The sequence below is a fragment of the Urocampus carinirostris genome, chromosome 10 (genome assembly GCF_059441175.1).
Source record: "Urocampus carinirostris isolate Australia breed hairy pipefish chromosome 10, RoL_Ucar_1.0, whole genome shotgun sequence".
Taxonomy (NCBI): Eukaryota; Metazoa; Chordata; class Actinopteri; order Syngnathiformes; family Syngnathidae; genus Urocampus; species Urocampus carinirostris.
Window position 1 is genome coordinate 44,169,978 of NC_142358.1, and position 21,019 is coordinate 44,190,996.

Consider the following 21,019-nt stretch of genomic DNA (forward strand, 5'->3'; position numbering starts at 1 on the left):
TTTGCTGGATTTCATCTTTCCAAGTGACGTGAGATTCGTTATCTTGCACGCAAGCAAGGAAATGGCCGGTCAGAGGTGCAGGAAGCCCCCACCCCCGGGAGCCGTCGGCCAGGTCGCCCGCTACCTCGCAATTCGGGTTGAAAGAAGCCAGTCATCGGAGCGCTAGGTAAGTAGGTAGGTAGCTAGATTACGTAGATAGATAGATAGATAGATAGATGTCTAGATAGATAGATAGATAGATAGATAGATAGATAGATGGATGGATGGATGGATGGATGGATGGATGGATGGATGGATGGATGGATGGATGGATGGATGGATGGATGGATGGATGGATGGATGGATGGATGGATGGATGGATGGATGGATGGATAGATAGATAGATAGATAGATAGATAGATAGATAGATAGATAGATAGATAGATAGATAGATAGATAGATAGATAGATAGATAGATAGATAGATAGATAGATAGATAGATAGATAGATAGATAGATAGATAGATAGATAGATAGATAGATAGATAGATAGATAGATAGATAGATAGATAGATAGATAGATAGATAGATAGATAGATAGATAGATAGATAGATAGATAGATAGATAGATACTTGATTCATCCCCTAAGGGAAATTCACATTTCCAGCAGCATCCCATCGCTGAGAACAGTACAATAATAAAGCCAAAAGAATACAATATACAAATACCCAGTGTGACGTGCAAATGCCCACTGTAGCGTGTTATATAGAGTAACTAAATCGTGCTTCACAGAATACATATTGCAGTAAGATTCGGTAATATCCAATGTAGGTGGTGTGGTTTAATGTGGGCCTTGACTCTGCCGGGTGGAGTTAAAGAGCCTCATGGCACGAGGAAGAAAAGATCTCTTCAGTCTGTCCGTAGTACAAGACAGTGACAGCAGTCTGTCGCTGAAACTGCTCTTCTGTCTGGAGATAATGCTGTGTAGTGGATGCGATGGATTGTCCACGATCGACCTCAGCTTTTTCAGTGCTCGTCTCTCAGCTACTGTTGTTAGGCCGTCCGGCTCTTTGCCCACAACGGAGCTCGCTTTCCTAGCCAGTTTATTGAGACGAGAGGCATCCTTCTTCTTGACGCTGCCTCCCCGACACGCTGCCGCATAGAAGAGGGCGCTTGCCACTACTGTCTCGTAGAATATTTTCAGGAGCTTTTTGCAGATGTTGAAGGAGGCCGGCCTTCTGAGGAAGTCAAGTCGGCTTTGCCCTTTCCTACATAGAGCTTCTGTGTTGCCAGTCCAGTCCGGTTTGTTGTCCAGCTGCACACCCAGGTATTTGTAGGTCTGGACAAATTCTACACATTCTCCCTTGATGGTTACAGGAACCAAAATTCACACTTCTAGCAGTATCCTTGTGTTGAAAATAAAATAATAATAAAATAAAATAAATACAATACAGAAATACCCAACATAACGTGTTGATATTTTCTCAGTTTCGTCCAAAAATGACACTACTAGTTTCACGTCAACTCATTTTCGTGCAAAACGATACAGAAAATTCCATTTTTTGTCCATTTCTGGTAAAAACGACACCAAGCGTCCCACATTTGCTCATTTTCGTCCAAAAACGTCATTGAAACTCCCAAATGTGTTCATATTTGTGTTCAAACGACCTCAAAAGTCTCAATTTTGCTCATCGTTCAACACTGAAAGTCCCAATGTTGTTCATTTTCATGGAAAAACGCGAGAAATCTTCAATCTCTTTGTCCAGCTCCTTTCCACCACGCGATCTTGGTCTACACAATTTTGCACTGTTCAAAAATAAGTTGGAAATACCGGGACAGGTACGGCATAAGCGAAAAAAACCAATAGTGCGTTCCCTAAAAAGTCCCATTTCTTCTCGAAGCTTGTTGGAAAATGCGAAGGTGAAGATGCCCCGAAACGTTGCGGCCAATCCCATCGCGGGTGGGCGATGACGTCACGGCCCCGCCCACCCCCGTGATGCCGCGACGCCGTAACGCTCGGTTGCCATGGTGAGCGCGCAGGTTCGCGCGAGACGAAGGCGGGAAGGTGACGAGCTCCATGGCGGCCGAAGCTCAGGACGAACGAGGACCGAAGACCGCAAAATACAGGTAGGAGCCAAAAAGTCACCTGACGCGTCTCCTCTCGGAGGACCTCTGAAGGCCAGGTGACACACCTGAGGTGGGCCGCGCGGCCTTCACCCAGCTCCGCCGTCTGAAAATAAGGGAAAGGAACCGCGATACGACCGAAAGGCGTCAAAGTGTCCAAAAGACGCCATTCCGAATTGCCGTGGCGCCGTGACGTCATGGCGCTCCTCGGAGAGATGCCGCTGTTGCTAGGTGATGGCCGGCCGACTCCCGTTGTCCTTCGTGGACGTTCGGAAGCCTTCGGAAGCCTTCGGAGCGCTGACGCAGGCGTCGTTCTGTCTCTCCTTTCGGTTTCCTTTGTTTACGTCTGCGTCTTTCTCGTTCCCTCCCTATTCTCTTTGATGCTCCTTGATGAGCTCTGAAACGCTTTACAATGCGCTTCACACCGATCGCTGCGTCAGCCACGCTTATCCGGGGCTTCTCGTCCAGGGACACTTCCGCATTTAACGGTCGGGAATCCAACCCGCGACCTCGAGCGCCCGACCTCCTGAGCGACTGCCAACCGTTCATTTATCATATTTTCATCGTTTTTTGGTCAGTCTTTTTTTAACGTCAATCAATAACAACGAGAAAAACGATAATAAGCCTAAATCCTCTGTGTAATCAGAGTAAGAAGTGCGCTGCCTCGTTCTTCGTTTAAAAAGTAAATGAGATACGTCCCAGATTACTGACACCAAAAAGTAGCACGAGTTAGAAATGACCGCGTATGCTCGTCTAGAAGCCCACCCCCTAGAACTTCTTGAAAAATATCCACATCATCAAAGAAATAGAAGTCAGAGAAGCAGTGAACTTTGTTTTATTTTTGGGCCGTTGCAATCTTAAGACACTCCATATCTATTTTGATTTCGAGATTTCCTTCTCCGTTTTCAGGTACTAAGGCCATTTTTTTCTTCTCCAAGCATGCTGAATTGCAACAATAATTTTACCCCCAAAATTCAGAACACCGTCAATTATGTGCTCTCGTTTGCCTCGTGGGGTTCCTGTCGGTTCCCTGTTCCTGGCAGGACCAGGACAGGAAGCAGAACCCACTCGCGTAACGTTACTCACAGTTTATTGGGGAGAAGAGAAAGAAGCGCACACTCGATCCGGAGCTCGTTGGTCGCGGGGAGTAGATTGTTCGGAACGCGGAAGTGGTCAAAATCAAACAGATGGTGGGGAAAGCAAAAACAGAGCAAAAACACAGAAAAAAAACAGAGATTCACACGGCTTGGCAAAACAAGAGCAAAAACACAGGAAAAACGGAGATTCACAGGGCTTGACGTGTCAAAAAAGAGTTTAGCAGGAGTTTTGCAGACGCTCCGACAAAAGGCGACTCTCAGGACAGCGTTGAAGTCGTCACAGGGAGCAATCTGTCAACGCGTTTCGGCTGTTGTCCACGGCCGGGGCCAATTGGGCACCCTGGCAACGGTGACAGGAGCTGGCGCCACCCGGCGGTGGCCAATTGGACGCCATGGCAACCTTGACACTTCCGGCCTACCGTTCGCTCCTGGTGACACGCAACCAAATATGACTCCCCGATTTGAGCATTTTATTTTATAGTTGTAAATTTGGCTTCGATGCGAGCAAGCATAGTAGGGGGAATATCCCTTTGAGGAGAAATTCAGTGTTCACGGACTCCGCACTTGAGACGTGACTGTATTTAGTGCTTTTGTACTTAGTACTCTAAGGCTAAATATAAACACCCTTCAAGGTTTGCACGTCCCAAATCGAGGGAAGTATGTGAGAAAGTAGGCGGAGCAATCTTAAGACACCATAATTAGTGATCTTCATCTATTAAAGGAGCAGAGTGACGTAGTAACACGCCAAATGGTAACAGTAGAGTTACAAAATGTTATAAATAACTCGTTACCGGGAAAAGTAATCGGCTTCCATTGTCCCGACAGTGCCTCTCAGCAATAGGAGCCAAGTTTCTTTTTTGTCTTCTCGATTCTGTAGTTGCTGAGCACCATCAAGATATCGGTTGGTGAGAAGGTCCTCAAGGACGCCCGCTGCTGCCCCTTGGTATGGTTTGGACTTCTTCTACTCTTCATCCTCATCCTCATGAAGGTGCAAAGCATTTCATGTTTCATCTTTGCACATCCGCAAATCTTCTATCAAAATTCAGATTCAGATTCAGATTCAGATCTACTTTATTGTCATTCTAGTACACGTGTATACAGAACGAAATGTCGATGGATCTGACTCCCACAGTTTCCCTCAGTGTCCTTCAGTGTACTATTTGTTGTTTTTATTCTTCTCCCCTTTGTCGGTGGAGGGCTATCATCACTTAGTTGTCGTCTTCAAATCATTTCTGGAATGTTTTATGCTTTTGGGTCCAAAAGAACTCAGATAGAGCAGCATCCACTCTGGGTTACTTATTACTTTTAGTGATGTTTTTCTTTGTTTTGTGTGGAAAATGAAAGAAAGATATTTTTAAACAGTGGACTCGACCAACCACAACCAGACACTTGCCCAGGTGGCTCCTCAGAAAATAGAGTTTTTTGACCAAATTGTTAAAAAAAGTGCTTTATTGATTGTTGACAGACCCCTTCACCGCCTGGGTCATCGGGGCAGAACTGTGGACACAACTCTGGACAGCTTTCCCCACTGCAGACGGTTCCTGGCCTATCTTTGGGTGGTGGCAAAGTTGGCACCAATCCATTCCTTAAGGCTGTGGGCCCAGTTCTTCTTCTGCACCCTAATGAATGCTCTTCGCCAGTCCTGATGATCTTGTGACGTGATCATACCACTGCGTTCTTGGTAGGGTCCAATATACCCTCTGATGGTTTGGTTTGTCCCGTAGGCTAAGTAGCTGATGCCTAGAGGTTTCCTGTAGCATGGCATCTCCACGGCCTGGATTTTCTTTTCCAGTTTTGCTGTGCGAGTCCGTGTCTCGCAAGCCTGGAGGCAGATGGAATTCACCAGCGCTTGCAAGAGTCAGATCTATGATTTCACTGCTATGTTGTTGGTCCAAGCAATTGAGCGGATCTCTGACTTCCTGTTCTTCTCCTGCCAATCCTGTCAAGACCAGAACAAAGACAGGACCCACTTGTGTGCGTTTCTCTTAGTTTTATTAGAAAGAAGGGAAAGGATAGTGTACACGATCCGTAGATCGTTAATCGTGGGGAGCTGGTACTCAGATGCGGAAGAGGGATTTCCGTGGCGAGCGAAGGCAGTGTCGAGAGTGGGGAAAAACAGATCAGTGGCCAGGACGGAGGAGCAAAAACATAGTCAAAGTTGAGAAAAAGGGGTCGAAGCCGGGGATCAAACAGGAATCAGAACAGGAGAGAGTCGGGGTCGGAAGGCTTGCCTAGCGTAGCTGAGGTTTGCAGACGGACTGACAACGGATGACAGTAAGATGGGGTTTTAAAAAGAGACCAGCAGCCAATCAGCGTCCGAGGCAGTTGGTGCCAAAGGAGCAGACTCAGGTGCCTTGCATCAGTAATCATGACAAATCCGGTTATATCATGAGCAAAACAGGTTTTTCACGTTGGGTCCCTGATGCTGACTGTACCTTCTTGTTGGTCGAGGGCTTTGGTCATGATCCTCTCCAGGGAGAGAACATGTCTAGGTAGTCGAACCAGTACAAATTTAGGGGTCAGGGGCCTAGTGTTGGAGCTAGGGTCAGGGTTTCGGTCGGAGCTCAAGTTCAACTTTTGCAAACTCTCCGGGCAGATGTTGAATAAAGTTGGAGAAAAAATGCGGCCATGTCTCAGACCGACTGTGGTTTGAAGCCACTCCCCATCGATGCCATTGACCAATCTGTTGACCATTTTAGTTCTAAGCAAAAAATGCAATTTTGAGACATACCAGGACAGTGTTCGTTCCAAACCATTTCAAGTACCTTTTTGGTTTTTCAGCTCGCCGAGGATCTCCGGTCACCATGACGGCGTCCAAAGAGAAGGCGGCGACTCTTCGCGGCTTCCTGCACTACGTGGAGGACGGCGGCCTTCAAACGTACGACCGTCTGGTCATCCAGAACGCCGCCGATATTTCCCGAGAGAGCGACCGTCTCCGCAAGGACGCCGACCGAACTTACTTGCGGGAGAAAAAACACAAGCACAAGCGGCAAGGGGAGGCCATCAAAAGGTGAGTCGGAGGTGTCCCGGCAGCCATGATAACTCCTGCCCTTTTGATGTCCTCCTCATCAGCCAGAGATCATTTTTTGTTTGCTTTTGTAAAGTAAGTTGCTTTCCCCTTTGTTATTTGTTCGCCTCCGAATGTCTTTCGGTGATTACCGATTCGGCCAGCGGGTGGTGCTCACGATTTCCCATCCGAATTAATTCAAAATAACCTGATTTTGTGTCTAGTATTTATCATGAAGGAAGCAATACTCCAAGCATGTTGTGTTTTTTTACTTTTGAATGATCGATTTTTCAGTTCATTTATCTGGATAATGATAGGTCGGTCCAGAACAAAAATGATCTAGACACACAAGTAAATAAGGATTCTAACAAACTACGTTTTGTTTAAATGACAACGAAAGTTGACTCAAACGAAAGAATTAATATCATTGTGTACAAGAGAAATCACATTTCTTTTTAACAAAGGAGAAGTCGTGTGGGGAAAAGGGCTGAGAGACAACGTTCGTTCCTCATTTGGCAGAAAAAGAGACTCAGGGCTGGTTGCCTCCATCCTTTTATAGCATGACTCGAATCCACCCAAGTGAGTGGAGAAGGGAGTGAGGGGGAACCCTCCCCATGTTCCCCTCCTTTACGAGAACACAGCCCCAGATTTTTTTTAAATTAGATTTCAAAACTTCGTCAGTCGGCTCCAGCAATTCAATCAACAAGAGTAACGCAATCAATTAGAACAAATAATTGTCTTGTGGGGGTAGGGTGTGGCACTTGAGTCCATAGATAGAATGGAATCGGGCAAACGGGAGAGAAATTTCCTAACGGGAAAAACCTGGGGTGTTTCTGCAGCCATTGAGAGAATATCTGGACACTGTTCTCCCATCTGTCGTGCTCGTGCAATTTCTTTAATCCGGCATTTTGCTAAAAATGTTGGCCCCGTTTTCGCAGGACCGACGAGGAGGCGTCCGGCGCCATCGACGCCGCGTCCTGTGGCAAACATCTGCGGATGGGTTTGGCTTCCGGAGGCCCGCCCGCTCCGGGTCAAGCCCCTCCGGGCCACGCCCCCCTGGGTGTCCGTTCCCAGTCCCTGGACTGGGTGGGTGGCGACGAGCGCAGGCCGCCGCCCCCCAAACCGAAGAGGGACCCCAACACCAAACTTAGCAGCAGCTCCGAGGCCCTCCACACGCAAGACGATGGTAAGCTTCGCGCCGAAAAGGCTCGGCCCCAACTCTGTGATGCATAATAGGGTCCGTTTGGCGTTTGCAAGAGCCACATGGGAGACAAAAATACATGTGAAACAGGGTGCTCTGGTCAGATGACACCCGATTGAACTTTTTGGGCTAAATGCAAAAGAATAACGGTTAGTCATTCTACATCACATCCTAACTGGCCAACATGGTGGTGGCAGCGTCATGCTCAGGGGTTACTTTTTTTCAACTTCAACTTCTTTGTAAAACTTGTAGAGACGTACCCAAAAACGTGTGTGGCGGTGATCATAGCAAAAGGAGCTTTATTTACTCAAAGGGGGACAATGTTTTTGCAATGCCTACTTATCAATTTGTGTCCAAGTAAATATAATATACGATGTTGAAATAATTTGGCCCGCTTCACAATTTTGTCTCCCATGTTAAAGATTTTTTGGAAAAGTCACGAGGCCAAAATATGGCATTATGTGAAAAGGTTCTTGGGGGGCAATACTTATGCTACTCTCCCTGATCGCAGGTCATTCGTCGGTGGGCGGCGAGGACTGTAAGCGAACCCCGCCCCCCAAACCAAAACGCAACCCCAACACGCAGCTCAGCTCGTCCTTCGACCAATCGGAATCCGTCTACATCGAGATGGCGGCCAACGTGGCGGCGGGGGAGCCGGAGCGCGCCGACGAGTCCGTCTACGAGGAGATGAAGTACCCGGAGTCGCCCCGCATCCCGCAACCTTTTCCCAATTTGTTGACGCACCGTCCCCCCCTGCTGGTTTTCCCGCCCTTCCCCCCGCCGCGCTCCCCCCCGTCGGACGAGGCCACGCCCACCGCCAAGAAGGCGGTGCAGAGGACGGAGCACCGCGAGGATTGGCCGCCGCCCGCCGCGTCGGGGCGCTCCTCGGCGCCCCCTTTGGCCTGCGACCCCCCCGTCCGCGAAGTGGGCGGGCGCCCCCGCAGCCAATCGGCTTGCCCTTCCCCGGTCAGCGCGGCCCGGTCCCGCACGCCCTCCAGGCCGCCCCCCTACCAAGCCGCCGCCGCCATCTTGGCGCAAACGGCCGCCGAGGGAAAAAGCAAACGCGTCGCGCAAGGTAAACTCGGACCAATCCGGGGTCTGTACGGGTGCTTTCAATCCTTGAAGATGCTTGGATTTTAACCTCAGGAAAAGGTGCTCGAAAATGCTTGAAATTGTTGCCGTGTTTCTCGACAGTATGACTCCATAAACCACTTCTTGCATCAAGAACCATAAAAAAGTGCCTGAAAATGACGCCAACATGCCTGCTCTGGTGGTCTGTCATGTTGAAGCGCCACCGCCTCCTACTTGTCGCACCCAAGAGGGCAGCTCTATTTAGAAAACCGACTCTTTTTTGTTTTTTTAATGATATATTATCAATAAAACGTTATGTACCAAGTCATTTTGTAATTAAGAATTTCATGTTCTTTGAAAATGCAAAACGATAAAACGAAAATAGATCAAATAAAAATATCAACTCTTCAGTGCTCTAAATAAACTATGAATTGCAAAAAACAACCAGTTACAAATGTATTTTAGACACAAATCCTCTGAAAAACACACGAAAAATAGAAATTAAAATAAGTAAAAGCAAAGCCTGAAGATCAGCAGTCGATTAAAAGGTTGTATGCACTCTGCTTGGAGCAATCCATATCAAATTTGTCCAAATATGGCTCCTTTTTCTGCTCTCTATACATTCTTTTTTGTCTTGCGTATTGAACTCTGTTATTAGTCAACACCTCTATTTCCCTTTCCCTCTTTGTAAACAAGTGTGACCTGGCCAGGCTGCGCGTCAATGTTCAAGCAGAATGGCAGAATTCATGTCAGTTTACAGCAGCCCGTTAACACAAAATGACTAAAGATTATGGATAGGAACAGCTTAAAATAACCCAAAGTATGTGCTAGCAGCAAGATTCATCAAAGTCAATCAAAAAGGCCGGTTCTTCTGATCAGCACTGGATTTCTTCCTTTGGAGGTACTGGAAAAATGGAAAACTTGTACTTAGAAGTGCTTGAAAAGTGCCTCAATTAGGCCTTGAAAAAGGTGTACAGACCCTGTTTTGCATGATCTGCGCTGTGTTTGAATCCCCGCCTGATGCTTTTTGCTTCTGTGTCGGTCCAGAATCGCAAAGTCCGCGTCAACCGGGTCGCTCGGCATCCGCGTCGGGGGGGCCGGAAGACCGCCTCCCCCTTCAGCAGGTAAGAGACCGCCCCAGTCTCTCGGTCCTGCCGGTTTTCAATGGAGCCGTCCTTCATCACAGCTGATGATGCAGCGTTGTTCTAGGTCAACAAATCAGTTCGATGGATAATCAATTGACAAATGTCAGGACCCAGAACAGGATCAGGACGGAAACAGGACCCACTTGTGTGACGTTTACCACAAGTTTTATTAAAAGAGAGAGGAAGGGCTGCGCCCACAATTCGGTGTTCGCTGGGCGCGGGAAGAAAATCGCTCTCGTACTCGGATTGTGATATGAACGCGGATGTGGATCTTTCGTAGCGAGGGATGGCGGTGTCAGGGACGGAAAACCGGTTGCTAGCCGGGACTGGGAAAGCAAGACGCGGTCGGGGTCGGAAACGAGTCGTAAGCCGGAACGGGGGAGCAGACGCGATCGGGATCAAAACGGGTTGTAGCCGGAGACATACGGGAGCAAAAACGGGACAAGCAGGGGTCAGGGTCGAAAAAGGCTTGCCTTGTATACACGGAGATTCACAGACGGATTGAAAACTGGGGATTGACAGGACTGACTTCAAATCGTGACGGGGAGCCAATTCGAAGCCGCTGCGGGTGGCGCCAAATGAGCGGCACGGCTGAGTCCCATCAGTAATCGTGACAGACAAATAGATTTGTAAACGCCAAACGTTTGAATGTTTCTATTGAATATCGAATCGGTCTGGCCTTTTGGAGCATCGCAGCAGAAGGAAAAAGAATCCCCTTCCAGGGCAGAAGACTGCGGGTAGCAATCACGGAGTCCCAAGGACTCCCTTGACCAAATAAGCAGCGCAATCCCGCCGCCACCTGTACAAAAGCAATCGCGGTCCCTTTTGTTGTTTTGCAAGTCCACTTCCGGCAGCACGCGTTAGCGTTTCAAAATAAACTCCGAAGAAGAAGGGTCTAAAAAAGATGGCCAGTTTTACTCAAACATGCACAACAAGTGACAAAACCGTCGTACAGAGTTTGCAAATAAACAGCGGCTGTGTTGGAAAAGGGAGACAATGTAGCAAGCGGTCCCAGGATTCCCAGGCCCAGTTTGGGCCGCACTCCAAATCTTTTAACGCCGATACCAATTTGTCAAGCTCCTTCTGCCTTCTTTCTTCTCGGAAAGCAGTTCAAAACCAGAAAACAAAACATTTCAGGAACCTTCGGGTGTTTTGAACGGGACTTATTACATCATGGGGCTCGTATAGCATCAGGCCCGCCAAAATCTCCGATCATTATAGAAAGTGTTCTGATTGGCCGCTCTGTGTCCTTTGCCCCGCCTCTTCAGACGGCGTGGCCCTACGGGGACGCCACCATGCGCGAGACCATCCAGAAGAAACGAGTCCTGTGCCGCGAGATCCAAAGTCGAAGGCCCGCCCGCGACGAGACGGGTCAGCGCAGGATGGGACGACCGCCGCCGTACTGGGCCACGCCCCCTGCTGTCTTGTGGGACACGCCCATCTGAGGAGCTCCGCCCCTTCCGGCGCCACGACCGACCTGCACTTAAGGGGCCGTCAACGGGAGTGGAAGCCAGAAGCCTTCCGAAAGGGCCGTTTAGCACTTTGGCCCGACCCGGCAAAGCGCGTCCGATGAGGCTTTGGCGTTGGTCACGATGCCCCGCCTTCCTCCGCCGTCCTGTCGCTAAACCTTTGTTTGCACTTTCCGTCCCGTCCGTCATAAAGATCCATGTGAGTCGTCTCGTCTTCAAAACCGTGACTGTGAAAGTCTTTGCACAGAATAAAAGTCATCCCTTGCCCACTTTTGAAGTGTTTTATTTTGAAACAACTCGCCAATCGTCTGCATAACATCGCAGAAATAAAAAAACAGTTTCTGGAAAAATATCAGCCCTTGTTTGCGAGCAAAGAACAGACGAAAGGCGCTCCGCACAAGGGACAATGAGAGGAAACAACAAAACGGTTGAAAAAACTCTCGACGGGTAAAGCAACAATTCGACATCTTCTGCTGCGGGCACAGTCTCTACGTGCAGGATTCTCAATGAGCTTTAGGTTTGGGTAATTAGAATTCGGCCAGTCAATTGTCTGCTAACGCTCTTTGGAAGACTGTAGCGTACTGGACCTTAACACTTTCTACAAAATGTCTCCCTATTTTTAAGTTGTTGGGTTTTTTTTTCAGACAAATTGACAGTTGTTTTTTTAGTTCCTAAGATAAGTTTGGCAATTTGGGGCTTGTTTCATTTTTCGCATGAACCCAGCAGATTGGGTCCAATGAATCTAAATCACGGATCAGTGCACACTTCACCCAATTCGGGTTATATATCACCCAATATTTTATCGAGTGAAAACATTTCAAGTGTCAACAATTTCCTCTTTTGTCAGGTACAGTTGAGTGTCCTCTGCACATCAATGGAAACCGAATACTGTACTTGCAAATGGTATCACCTAGCGGAAGCAGAGAAATACTGAAAAGAGGAGTACCGAGTACCGAGCCCTGCGGAACGCCACGGGTCAATCAGCCCCGTGAAATCGCAGAAACAAATGAAACAATTTCGGGAATTCCGTCGTCCCTCGTTTGCTAGCATAGGTGACACAAATTGACTGTGAAAAAGTGATTGACAGAAATGACTCGGATTCGGGCGGCAGGAAAGAATGTCAAAACTTTTCACATACTATCATCCCCTTGTTTCCTGGCAAAAACACGTTTATTTTATAGCATGATTGAATGATGGCCCTTTTGGGCTTCCATAGTTCCATAGGATGAACTTTTATATACTATCATTCATTGGCGAGTGATATTTATAATTGAATTGACTTTATTGTCATGGGAAACATTGTATGCGATGAGATAGGACATGGCACTCCATGGGTAGAACACGTCATTAAGACTTTGAAGAGATGAAGGATGAAACACTATCGGGATGTATTATTTTTTTATTATATGTTCTTTCTTATTGTATTATTTTGTATTAAAAATATCTCAGAATCACTTTTATCATCATTGTGTTGCTTCAACAAAATTTGCGTTACACTCCAGTTGGCAAAGTATACAGTATAAAAAATATAGAAAGCTTTTACCTCTAAAACTATGTTTGAAAAACTGTGTTTTAAGATAAAGATGAGTTAATTATTATGTGTATATTTTATACCTCACATGTTTCTCTTTTTTGCAAGGTGAAAATGAGAAAGAGGAACGCCTGGTGGGAGAAATCAAGTTGTACCGCTAGATGGCGATATGCAACCAAACGCTGTTTATAAAAACGAAGAAGAACAGCGACAGAAAAGAAGGAAGTAGCATGTCCGGCTATTAAATGTCCAATTTGAGGAGTTGAAAAGGTAAAAGCAGGCCAATGAAAGTCCTTTTTTGAAATCTGGTCCATCTGCTTGCTCGCTTTACTTCTTTTTTGTGGCTTTCCTTGTTTTAATATAGCGACGGTGTCGTCTTTGAGACCGTTGTCACCTCCCCTTAAGCACAGGAATTGTCATTTTCCTGTGGTGTGTCTTGGGCAAGTACAGCCATCGCAAAAGTTCATTCTGAAAACAAAATGTCTCCCGAATTCGTCAGCGTTTCTAGCGTCGCAACGAAAGTCAAATTTGAACAAGTGGCCCTTTGCGAGTACAGTCGACCCTCGATTATCGCGAGGGGGACGTTACAAAAAACGAGCCGCGATCATTGTTTGGGGAAAACGCCAATCGGTTACATTTACCAGATACTTCATTTTTTGATTGTAATTTATGGTCCATTTGTTTTTGTTCTTTTTCTGGGCTGTTGACATTTTTCATGGTACATGTGTCGGTATGTTTTCTGGGTTTTTGACCTTTCATTGGTGTTTTGGGGAGGTGTTTTTCGCTGTTTTGAATTGTTATATTTTGGACATGTTTTGGTTGTTTTTGGCCTTTTGTTGGTTGTTGTAATAGGTGGAATTTTGGTCTGTTTTTTTTGCCTTTTTGATGAGATGTGTTTTATTAAATTGTCATGATTTAGACGTGTTTTTGGTGTGTTTTTCGGCCTGTTGTAGCCTTTTATTGGTTGTTCCAGGATGTGTTTTTGGTTATTCTTTTGAGTTGTTTTCTTCGGGTTGTATTTGGATGTGTTTTTGGCCTTTTTATTAGTCGTTTTTTGGGAATATGTCTGGTCGTTTTCACTGTTGTTTATTTTTATAATTTTTTTCGACTCAGTTTTGTTGGGGTTGTTTTTGGGGTGTCGGTTATCAGGTGGGGTAACAGAGTCAAATTTTTAAATCCTGTCGAGTCTGGGAACGACGTCCACGGCCAATTTGTTTTTTTTTTTTCTCTTGGCTGGCTCAGGGATGCGTCCGGTGGTGGCGGTGGTCCGCTTGGGCCTGCTTCCCTACCAGGAAGCCTTACGGGTGCAGGAGGCCCACGTGAGACGCTGCCAGGAGGGCGGCGGCGGGCTCCACTTCCTGATTCTTTGCCAGCACTCGCCCGTCTACACGTTGGGTCTGCGGCAGAAGGCTCGCCCTCCGGAAGCGGCCCTGCTGGAGCGCTTGAGGCTCCTGGGGGCCCAAGTCCACAGCAGCGACCGAGGGGGGCTCATCACCTTCCACGGGCCCGGCCAACTCGTCTGCTACCCCGTCCTGCACCTGGCCGCCTTCAAAAAGGTTGCGTCCGCCGCCAACTCAAATGTTATTTCTACCGTGCCGTGAGAAAGCATGCGCCCCCTTTCTGATTTCTGCAGGGTCTGTACGGGTGCTTGAAATCCTGGGAAATGCTTTAATTTTAATGTTGCCTTATCACAGTCAGGAAAATGCTCGAATGTTGGGCGAAGTGCTCAAAAAAACTTAAAATTGTTGCCGTGGCCGTGTCTCCTGGCAGTCTGACTCCATAGACCACGAAATAAATGAATAATGTTTTAAAAAGCGCATGAAAATATGCGCAGCACGGCGGCGCAGTGGTTAGCGCTTGTGCGGCACAGTTCATGTCATGGGAACCTGTCGTGGGTTCAAATCCAGCTCCAGACTTCCTGTGCGGAGTTTGTATGTTCTCCCCGTGCTTGCGTGGGTTTCCTCCGGGCACTCCGGTTTCCTCCCACATTCCAAAAACATGCATTTCAGGTGAATTGGCCGGTCCAAATTGTCCATAGGTGTGAATGAGCGAGTGAGTTGTCTGTCCCTGTGTGCCCTGCAATTGGCTGGCAACCAATTCAGGGTGTCCCCTGCCCACTGCCCGGAGATGGCTGGGATGGGCTCCAGCCCCCCCCGCGACCCTAATGAGGATAAGCGGTACGGCTGATGAGATGAGATGAAAATATGCAGAAACGGTACCTCGTCGTCATAGCGTTGTCATATGAAGCGTCACCGCCCCGTACTGGTCGCACCCGAGAGGACAGCTTTATTTAGAAAACGGGCTCTTTCGGCTGACAGAGATGAGGCAGCTTTTCGGCTTCCAAACAACTCTGATTTTTTTAAAATATAAAAAAACTGAATGCACTAAATTATTTAGAGTTATTTCATTTGTTTTATAGGGAACCCTGAAAAACACATGAAAAATACATTCAAATATTTGCAGATCTCCAAAGAAAATTGAAAAATTCTAAATACTTTTAACTTCTTACACAATATTGAGACTTAAAGTCAGACAACAACACAGAAAACCCTGAAAAGGCTTAACAATAAAATAAATAAATGAATGATATGATGCAAAAAAATGACCTATGAACCATTTTCAGGGATGTGATTTTTCCGCTAATTCGCGGAATTCCGCTTTTTTTATCTCCAAAAATAAAATTTTCAAATTTCCGGTGTTTTAATTGGTAAAAAAAAACGATTTCGTCTCGACAGCATGCCATTTGAGTGTTTCCGTAACTGAAATGAAACGTACTTGCGATTGGTTGAAGTCTCGTGTTGACCAATAAACGCGCTTGTTATAGGAGTGTGCCATTGTTCATTTCTCACACGTTTTTGCCGGGTGTTTTAAAGAAAGATGTCCGTGATCGAACGCAAAGATGCTCCGCGAGCTAAAGAAATTGATAAGATTGTAAAAAACAAGTTTCGATGGGACTGGTTGGAGAAGGAATTATCTACGAATGTTGGAAAGAAGACTGTGACGAATTTGTTCAATGACTTTATTCGGAAGATCGATCGTGCCGGGAAAGCACTTTGCATTTGGTGTCATGATACCATCGACTATGGTGGGAGAGGTTTCAAAGCTCTTGAAAGTCACGCAAAGAGCAAAAAACACGTGAAAGAACTCCAGTCAAGAACGACAAATTATTCCATCGCTGGAAGTTTCGGTGCCCAAACGAAAACTCCAAAACTTTACGGCCTCCATCCCTTATTGACATCACAATCGGAAGCGGTAATAAAGAGACGTGATCCACCCCAACAACCTGTACCAGTTGCTGATAGAGTCGTGAATTTTGAGGTAGGTGGTAAACTTTTCAAATTTATTTGACAGTTTTCCCATTTTTTTCGAAAATATTATAACGTAATAAAAATGGCCATAAATATTTAACAATTACAATAATAGATTTTCATGTGTACATTACACCAACACTTTACTGTAGGGCCTATACTTATTGTACTTTCATTTATCAAATACTTGGATACGCTGCTATTAAAGAAATAAATTATTACATTTAAAATATGATTTAGGAAATTTAAAAATATTATTAAGCCTAATAGTAATCAAAACTATTGTCAGTATTTATATTTTTTAAATTAAGTACTTGTATGATATTCTACCATTGATTTTCTTAATGGCCACGATATTATTATGGTACATAATTTACTTAATATTAATAACATGGTTAATCATTGACACAAACTCAAATGAATGCTGCATGTTTGCACTTTTTAGGTTTCAAGATGTTGAGTGTCTTGATGTATGCAGTTACAGAGATGATCTTAGTCGAATGCATGATTGTGTTTTTATCAGAGCTTGCTGCATGAGGTATTTTATGTTTTTGTTATCCATTATGTATTAAAAAAAACCCATGAGCTCCGGGGGGGGGCTTCGCCCCACTTTTCCCCCCACCAGGGCACTGCCCTGGTCCTACCTGGTTTCCCCCCCCCCCCCCCCAGCTAGCAATCACCCCCCCCCCCCCCCCCCCGCTAATTTTCAGATAATTTCACTTTGGTCAAATCACATCCCTGCATTTTAGAGAAAGATCATCTGAAAAAGACCCCAAAAATATCAATTAAAATAGGTGAAACAAATCAAAACCATAGCAGTTTCAAGATTGATTGTACTCGGAGCAATCGGGATTAAAATGAGTCCAAATTTGTCTGCTTATGATAATAGAGTCCTTTCTTTTTTTGACTTCCATATTGAAAGCCAACACTTCTAGAGCCCTTTAATAAGTGTGACGTATTAAAGCTGCGCGTGCATTGTTGAAGCAGAATGGCAGAATTCAGGTCAATTTAGAGCAGCCCATTGACACAAAAACATCAGAGCTAGGGACAGCTCATCATAGTACAAAGAATATGCTAGCAGCAAGATAACCACTTTATTGAGGTCTGCAAAGTCAACACTAAAAGGTACAAGAAACATTCCGTATTTGGCCTTGAAAGTGCTTGAATTTGGCCATAAAACCGGTGTACGGACTTTGTAAGTAGCGCTCTTTGTGTTTTCTTTCGAGGTGGGCCACTTCATCTAATAGCTGCCCAATATTGGTTTGACTCGTCATTGCCAATGCTATTGAATTGAATGCCTATATCGTCATTATATAACAAATTTGAGCTCCACTTGAATATTATAGCTTTTGTTACCGTTTACTGTCCTGGTCCACCGTTTACTGCCGTCTGTCACGATGTCGTCAGGCGTGCGCAAAGGGTCAACAGCAATGTTCCCTCTAAGCTGCGCGCGTGCGCAATTGCGCACTGCTCGCACATTCTCAGCGCACAAGAAAATCTAGCCGGCGCACAAAAATCAGGGCTCAAAATGACTCATTAAGAAGCGACTTAAATCCAAGTTACAATGCATGAAGGTCAAAATGCACGGGTTTCCCTGACGTTGTGTCCTAAATGCGGTATTTTGAAGTCGAGTCGAAGTAAAACGAAGTTGAGTAAAGTTAGTAGTTTGTCGAGAACCGGCTTCTTCGGCTCAGCTCACTAAAAGGCTCACTTTCGGGTCCTAAACGGCTCTTCGGGTTGTTTTTGCTTCTTTCATCCCAACATGACCAAATATGATGTAAAAGTATGCACAAAATGACTTAAAGGAATGGGGGAATAGAACAAAAAAGAAAAAAATACCAAAATGAAAAAGTAGTGAAAAGCTGAGGGAAAAAAGGAAGAGAAGTAAAAGAAATGTAGGAAAAAGTAACAGCTCGGAAAAAATAAACACAATGGGATTTTTTTTAAAAAGGAATTTTAAAAAAGTAGAAAAAAAACACACACAAAAAAGATAAAGTTTGTGTATAATAATAATTTCCAATCCTATCAAGTGAATCTTGTTGCCAACATTGTACTTCCACTAAAAAATGTGATTAAGTACAGTTCTGTATCTTACAACCGACTCAATAAGCCCCCAAAAATGTGAATATTATGCGACAAAAGATATCAGGAAATAAAAAGAAATGGAAATCTTGTGAAAGAACTGTAAGAACAAACGACGTTTGTAGGCTGTACAACCTTTGCAATAATACATGAGTCAATTCATTCAAAAGAGAAAAATCATTTTGCATTGCCGGAATGTCAGCAAAATGTAACTTGATGTCAAGTTTTGGACATGTTTGTTGATTAATTATCTTGCCACACTTGGGATTACGGTTGCTCACTGTTGTTTCAAGCGTTGCTCACCGACTTTGTGTGAACGCTCAGAGCCGTAAGGAAAATGAGAGGGAACATTGATCGAGGGTATTCTGTTTGTCTTTTCAGAGCATTCGCTGGTACGTGTCGCAGTTGGAGCAGGCGGCCATCGGCGCCTGCGCCAGTTTGGGAGTCACGGCGACCACCTCGCCCCACACGGGCGTATGGGTGGGCGACGACAAGATCTGCGCCATGGGTACGTGAGACGGGTGGGCGGGCGAGAACCGCTGGGCAACGGGCACCCACCCGCTTTGCCCGCTTTGCAGGTGTGCGCTGTTCTCGGTACGTGACGTGGCACGGCCTGGCGCTAAATTGCGACCCGGACTTGTCCTGGTTCGAGCACATCGTCCCTTGCGGCCTGGAGGGCAAAGGCGTCACCTCGCTCAGCAACGTCCTGCGGCGCCGCGTCGGCGTCCGGGAGGTGGCCCCTCACCTGCTCCGGGCCTTCGCCCGACAATTCGGATGCCGGTTAGTGGACGACGAAGGGCGGGTGGCGATCTGACCGGCGCGGCAGAGTGCCGGATCGCGACCCGGACTACTCGCGGTTCGTCCCTCGCCACCCGGAGGCTAAGGGCGTCGCCCCGCTCTGCAACGTCCTGCCTCGTGAGGAACCAGGAGGTCTTGCCTCTCGTTCTCCACGCCTTCATTGGGATGCCGGGTCGCTATCTGACAACCCAGGCTTATCCTGGTTCGGCCGTTTTTTGTGCCACCGCAACTTTTTTGATGTGGCCCCAGGAGCTTCATGTCTCCAGCGTCTAGGAATAGTAAACTGCTCTGACCGAAAACTACATTTGCCACAAGGCCCGTCCGCTACGACGCAATGCATCTATATCGATGCCTACGAGAGCGACGGAGAAATGAGCCTTAAAGACGTTCTTATAAATAACATATGAAACTGTCATGTTTATCGCTTGAAAAAGTCAATAACTCAGAGTCAGTTAACATTAAGGAGAAGATACGTTTTTTTTTTACGTTCTTTGAGGAAATGACGCAAATGTGGACCCAGCTGAAAATGAGTCGGACACGTTTTAGGGAGGAGAAAAGTCCAAAAGATTTGTGAACTTTTTTGGCAAACAGACTCCAAATAAACGCATTTTGTCAATGCGGGCATTCCAGTTGCAAACTTTTTCTTTTTTTGCAAAAAAAAAGCGCTCATTTGTTTCATTAACTGTCAAGAAATAACACAACTGTGCGCAATAATAGTCAAAATCATAAAGGACATTGGAATAACACGATTCTGTGCAGGGATCGCCGAAATAAGACAAAAGTGCAACGACAGTCAAAGTCACAAACAATAGTGTAAACAACTACAATCATATTCAAAATAATCAATGACAATGAGTAAAAATTGCACAACAGTGAGCACTAATAGTCAAAAAATGAACAACTTTGCAATAAATGCTGGGATGAATAAAGTATCTATCTATAATAGTCTTAGCGGTGAGACAAAAATAACAAATGTGCAAAAACAAAGTAAGAAACGATAGTATGCCAAAATAACCACATCATAATCTAATAACGAACAACGGTGAACCAAAATAATACAACGGTGCATCATAATGATCAGAATAGCAATCGGTAAGCCGAAATAACACAACTCTGGCCAATAATAGTCGAGATCAGTGTTTTTCAAGCCTTTTTGAACCAAGGTACGATTCTATTTTTTAAGTAGGTAATTAGTATATAAAAAGGAGAGAATAATACTTCAAATAAAAAAAGAATGCAGTGCTTTATGTTTATATTTGTTAAGGTGCAATCTTAAACCGCTTTGTTAAATAAAATAAGTTATTAAATGTTCTGTGCTACCTCGAGCAGATAATTAGCATATAAAAATCTACTGCCACCTACTGATATGGATGACTATTACAGTTCCTTGTCTGAAGATCGCAAAAATACTGAATAATGGCCTGATTTTTTGGAAAGATAAAATTGGGCAAATTCCAGCGGCACACAAGACAAGGTCTCACGGCACACTAGTGTGCCCCGGCACACTAGTGTGCCCCGGCACACTGGTTGAAAAGCACCGGTCTCGATCTCTGATTTTCAACCACTGTGCCGCGGCACACTAGTATGATAGTAATATTCTGCAAATATGATGTCATTGTCAAGTGACCTGTTAACACTGCATACGTGTCAACCTGTGTGTTTTTGCCGTACAAAGTACGTTTATGATGCATTTTAAGACGTGTACGACGGAGAAAATCTGTACGGAAAAACGCAAATTTATCAATGATGGGTGCCGTCCGGTAAACACCGACTATCACCAAATGGCAAATCAATCAAGTCCAACAAGTTCGCCGCGGTAGCCTCTCTCGGTATTGTTTTTTTTTTTCGTTGCGAACGAAGCGAGCGTTTAATGCTACTGTGCGCATGTGTCTGCCGCCTGGGGATTTCCCATCATGCCTCATTCCGAATTAAAAAAAAACATGGTGTAAGATTATTTTGTATTTTGTAAGGGAAAATACGACACTTTGTACGGGCATGGAGCCCTGAAGCTTGACAGGTATGAAACTGGAGGGTATTACAAACGAGATTGTCATTAAACTTACTGTTCAGTGTCATTTTATAACATTTTTGGTTGGTGCTGTGCCGCAAAAAAATTTCAAAATAAAAACGTGCCCTGGCTCAAAAAACACTGCTTGAGCTAATGAACAGTGGTGAGTTAAAACAAAAGTGTGCTAAAATAATGAAAA

General features: G+C 45.5%; 2 protein-coding genes across 8 annotated transcripts; both read left to right on the forward strand.

Annotated features, from left to right (window-relative positions):
• The first annotated feature begins 22 nt into the window (after positions 1–22).
• On the forward strand, positions 23–11,362 carry LOC148359022 (neuronal tyrosine-phosphorylated phosphoinositide-3-kinase adapter 2-like). 7 transcript variants are annotated; one of them, XM_088345985.1, is made up of 7 exons: positions 23–166; positions 4,078–4,188; positions 5,982–6,210; positions 7,146–7,393; positions 7,920–8,483; positions 9,527–9,603; positions 10,893–11,362. In XM_088345985.1, the coding sequence occupies exons 2-7, from the start codon at positions 4,146–4,148 to the stop codon at positions 11,067–11,069; spliced, it is 1,338 nt and encodes a 445-aa protein (XP_088202111.1). In that variant the 5' UTR covers positions 23–166; positions 4,078–4,145; the 3' UTR covers positions 11,070–11,362. The 7 variants fall into 7 exon arrangements, with proteins under 7 accessions (XP_088202111.1, XP_088202109.1, XP_088202113.1 ...); XM_088345983.1 differs by lacking the exon at positions 23–166 and adding an exon at positions 1,881–2,106; XM_088345987.1 differs by lacking the exon at positions 23–166 and adding an exon at positions 1,881–2,106 and having other exon boundaries at positions 4,078–4,143.
• A 1,404-nt stretch (positions 11,363–12,766) lies between these two features.
• lipt2 (lipoyl(octanoyl) transferase 2) lies at positions 12,767–19,436 on the forward strand. The gene is made up of 4 exons (XM_088346011.1): positions 12,767–12,894; positions 13,867–14,180; positions 18,396–18,522; positions 18,593–19,436. Exons 2-4 carry the CDS (start codon positions 13,869–13,871, stop codon positions 18,826–18,828), a joined length of 675 nt encoding a protein of 224 aa, XP_088202137.1. The 5' UTR covers positions 12,767–12,894; positions 13,867–13,868; the 3' UTR covers positions 18,829–19,436.
• The last annotated feature ends 1,583 nt before the right edge of the window (positions 19,437–21,019 follow it).

Bases quoted from the DNA above. Each gene is read 5' to 3' on its own strand.
- lipt2 (XM_088346011.1), top strand. From the start codon at position 13,869: ATGCGTCCGGTGGTGGCGGTGGTCCGCTTGGGCCTGCTTCCCTACCAG. The intron at 14,181-18,395 runs GTTGCGTCCGCC...TTGTCTTTTCAG, and splicing joins ACCTGGCCGCCTTCAAAAAG to AGCATTCGCTGGTACGTGTC. The intron at 18,523-18,592 runs GTACGTGAGACG...CCCGCTTTGCAG, and splicing joins CGACAAGATCTGCGCCATGG to GTGTGCGCTGTTCTCGGTAC.
- LOC148359022 (XM_088345985.1), top strand. From the start codon at position 4,146: ATGGTTTGGACTTCTTCTACTCTTCATCCTCATCCTCATGAAG. The intron at 4,189-5,981 runs GTGCAAAGCATT...TTGGTTTTTCAG, and splicing joins TCATCCTCATCCTCATGAAG to CTCGCCGAGGATCTCCGGTC. The intron at 9,604-10,892 runs GTAAGAGACCGC...CCGCCTCTTCAG, and splicing joins ACCGCCTCCCCCTTCAGCAG to ACGGCGTGGCCCTACGGGGA.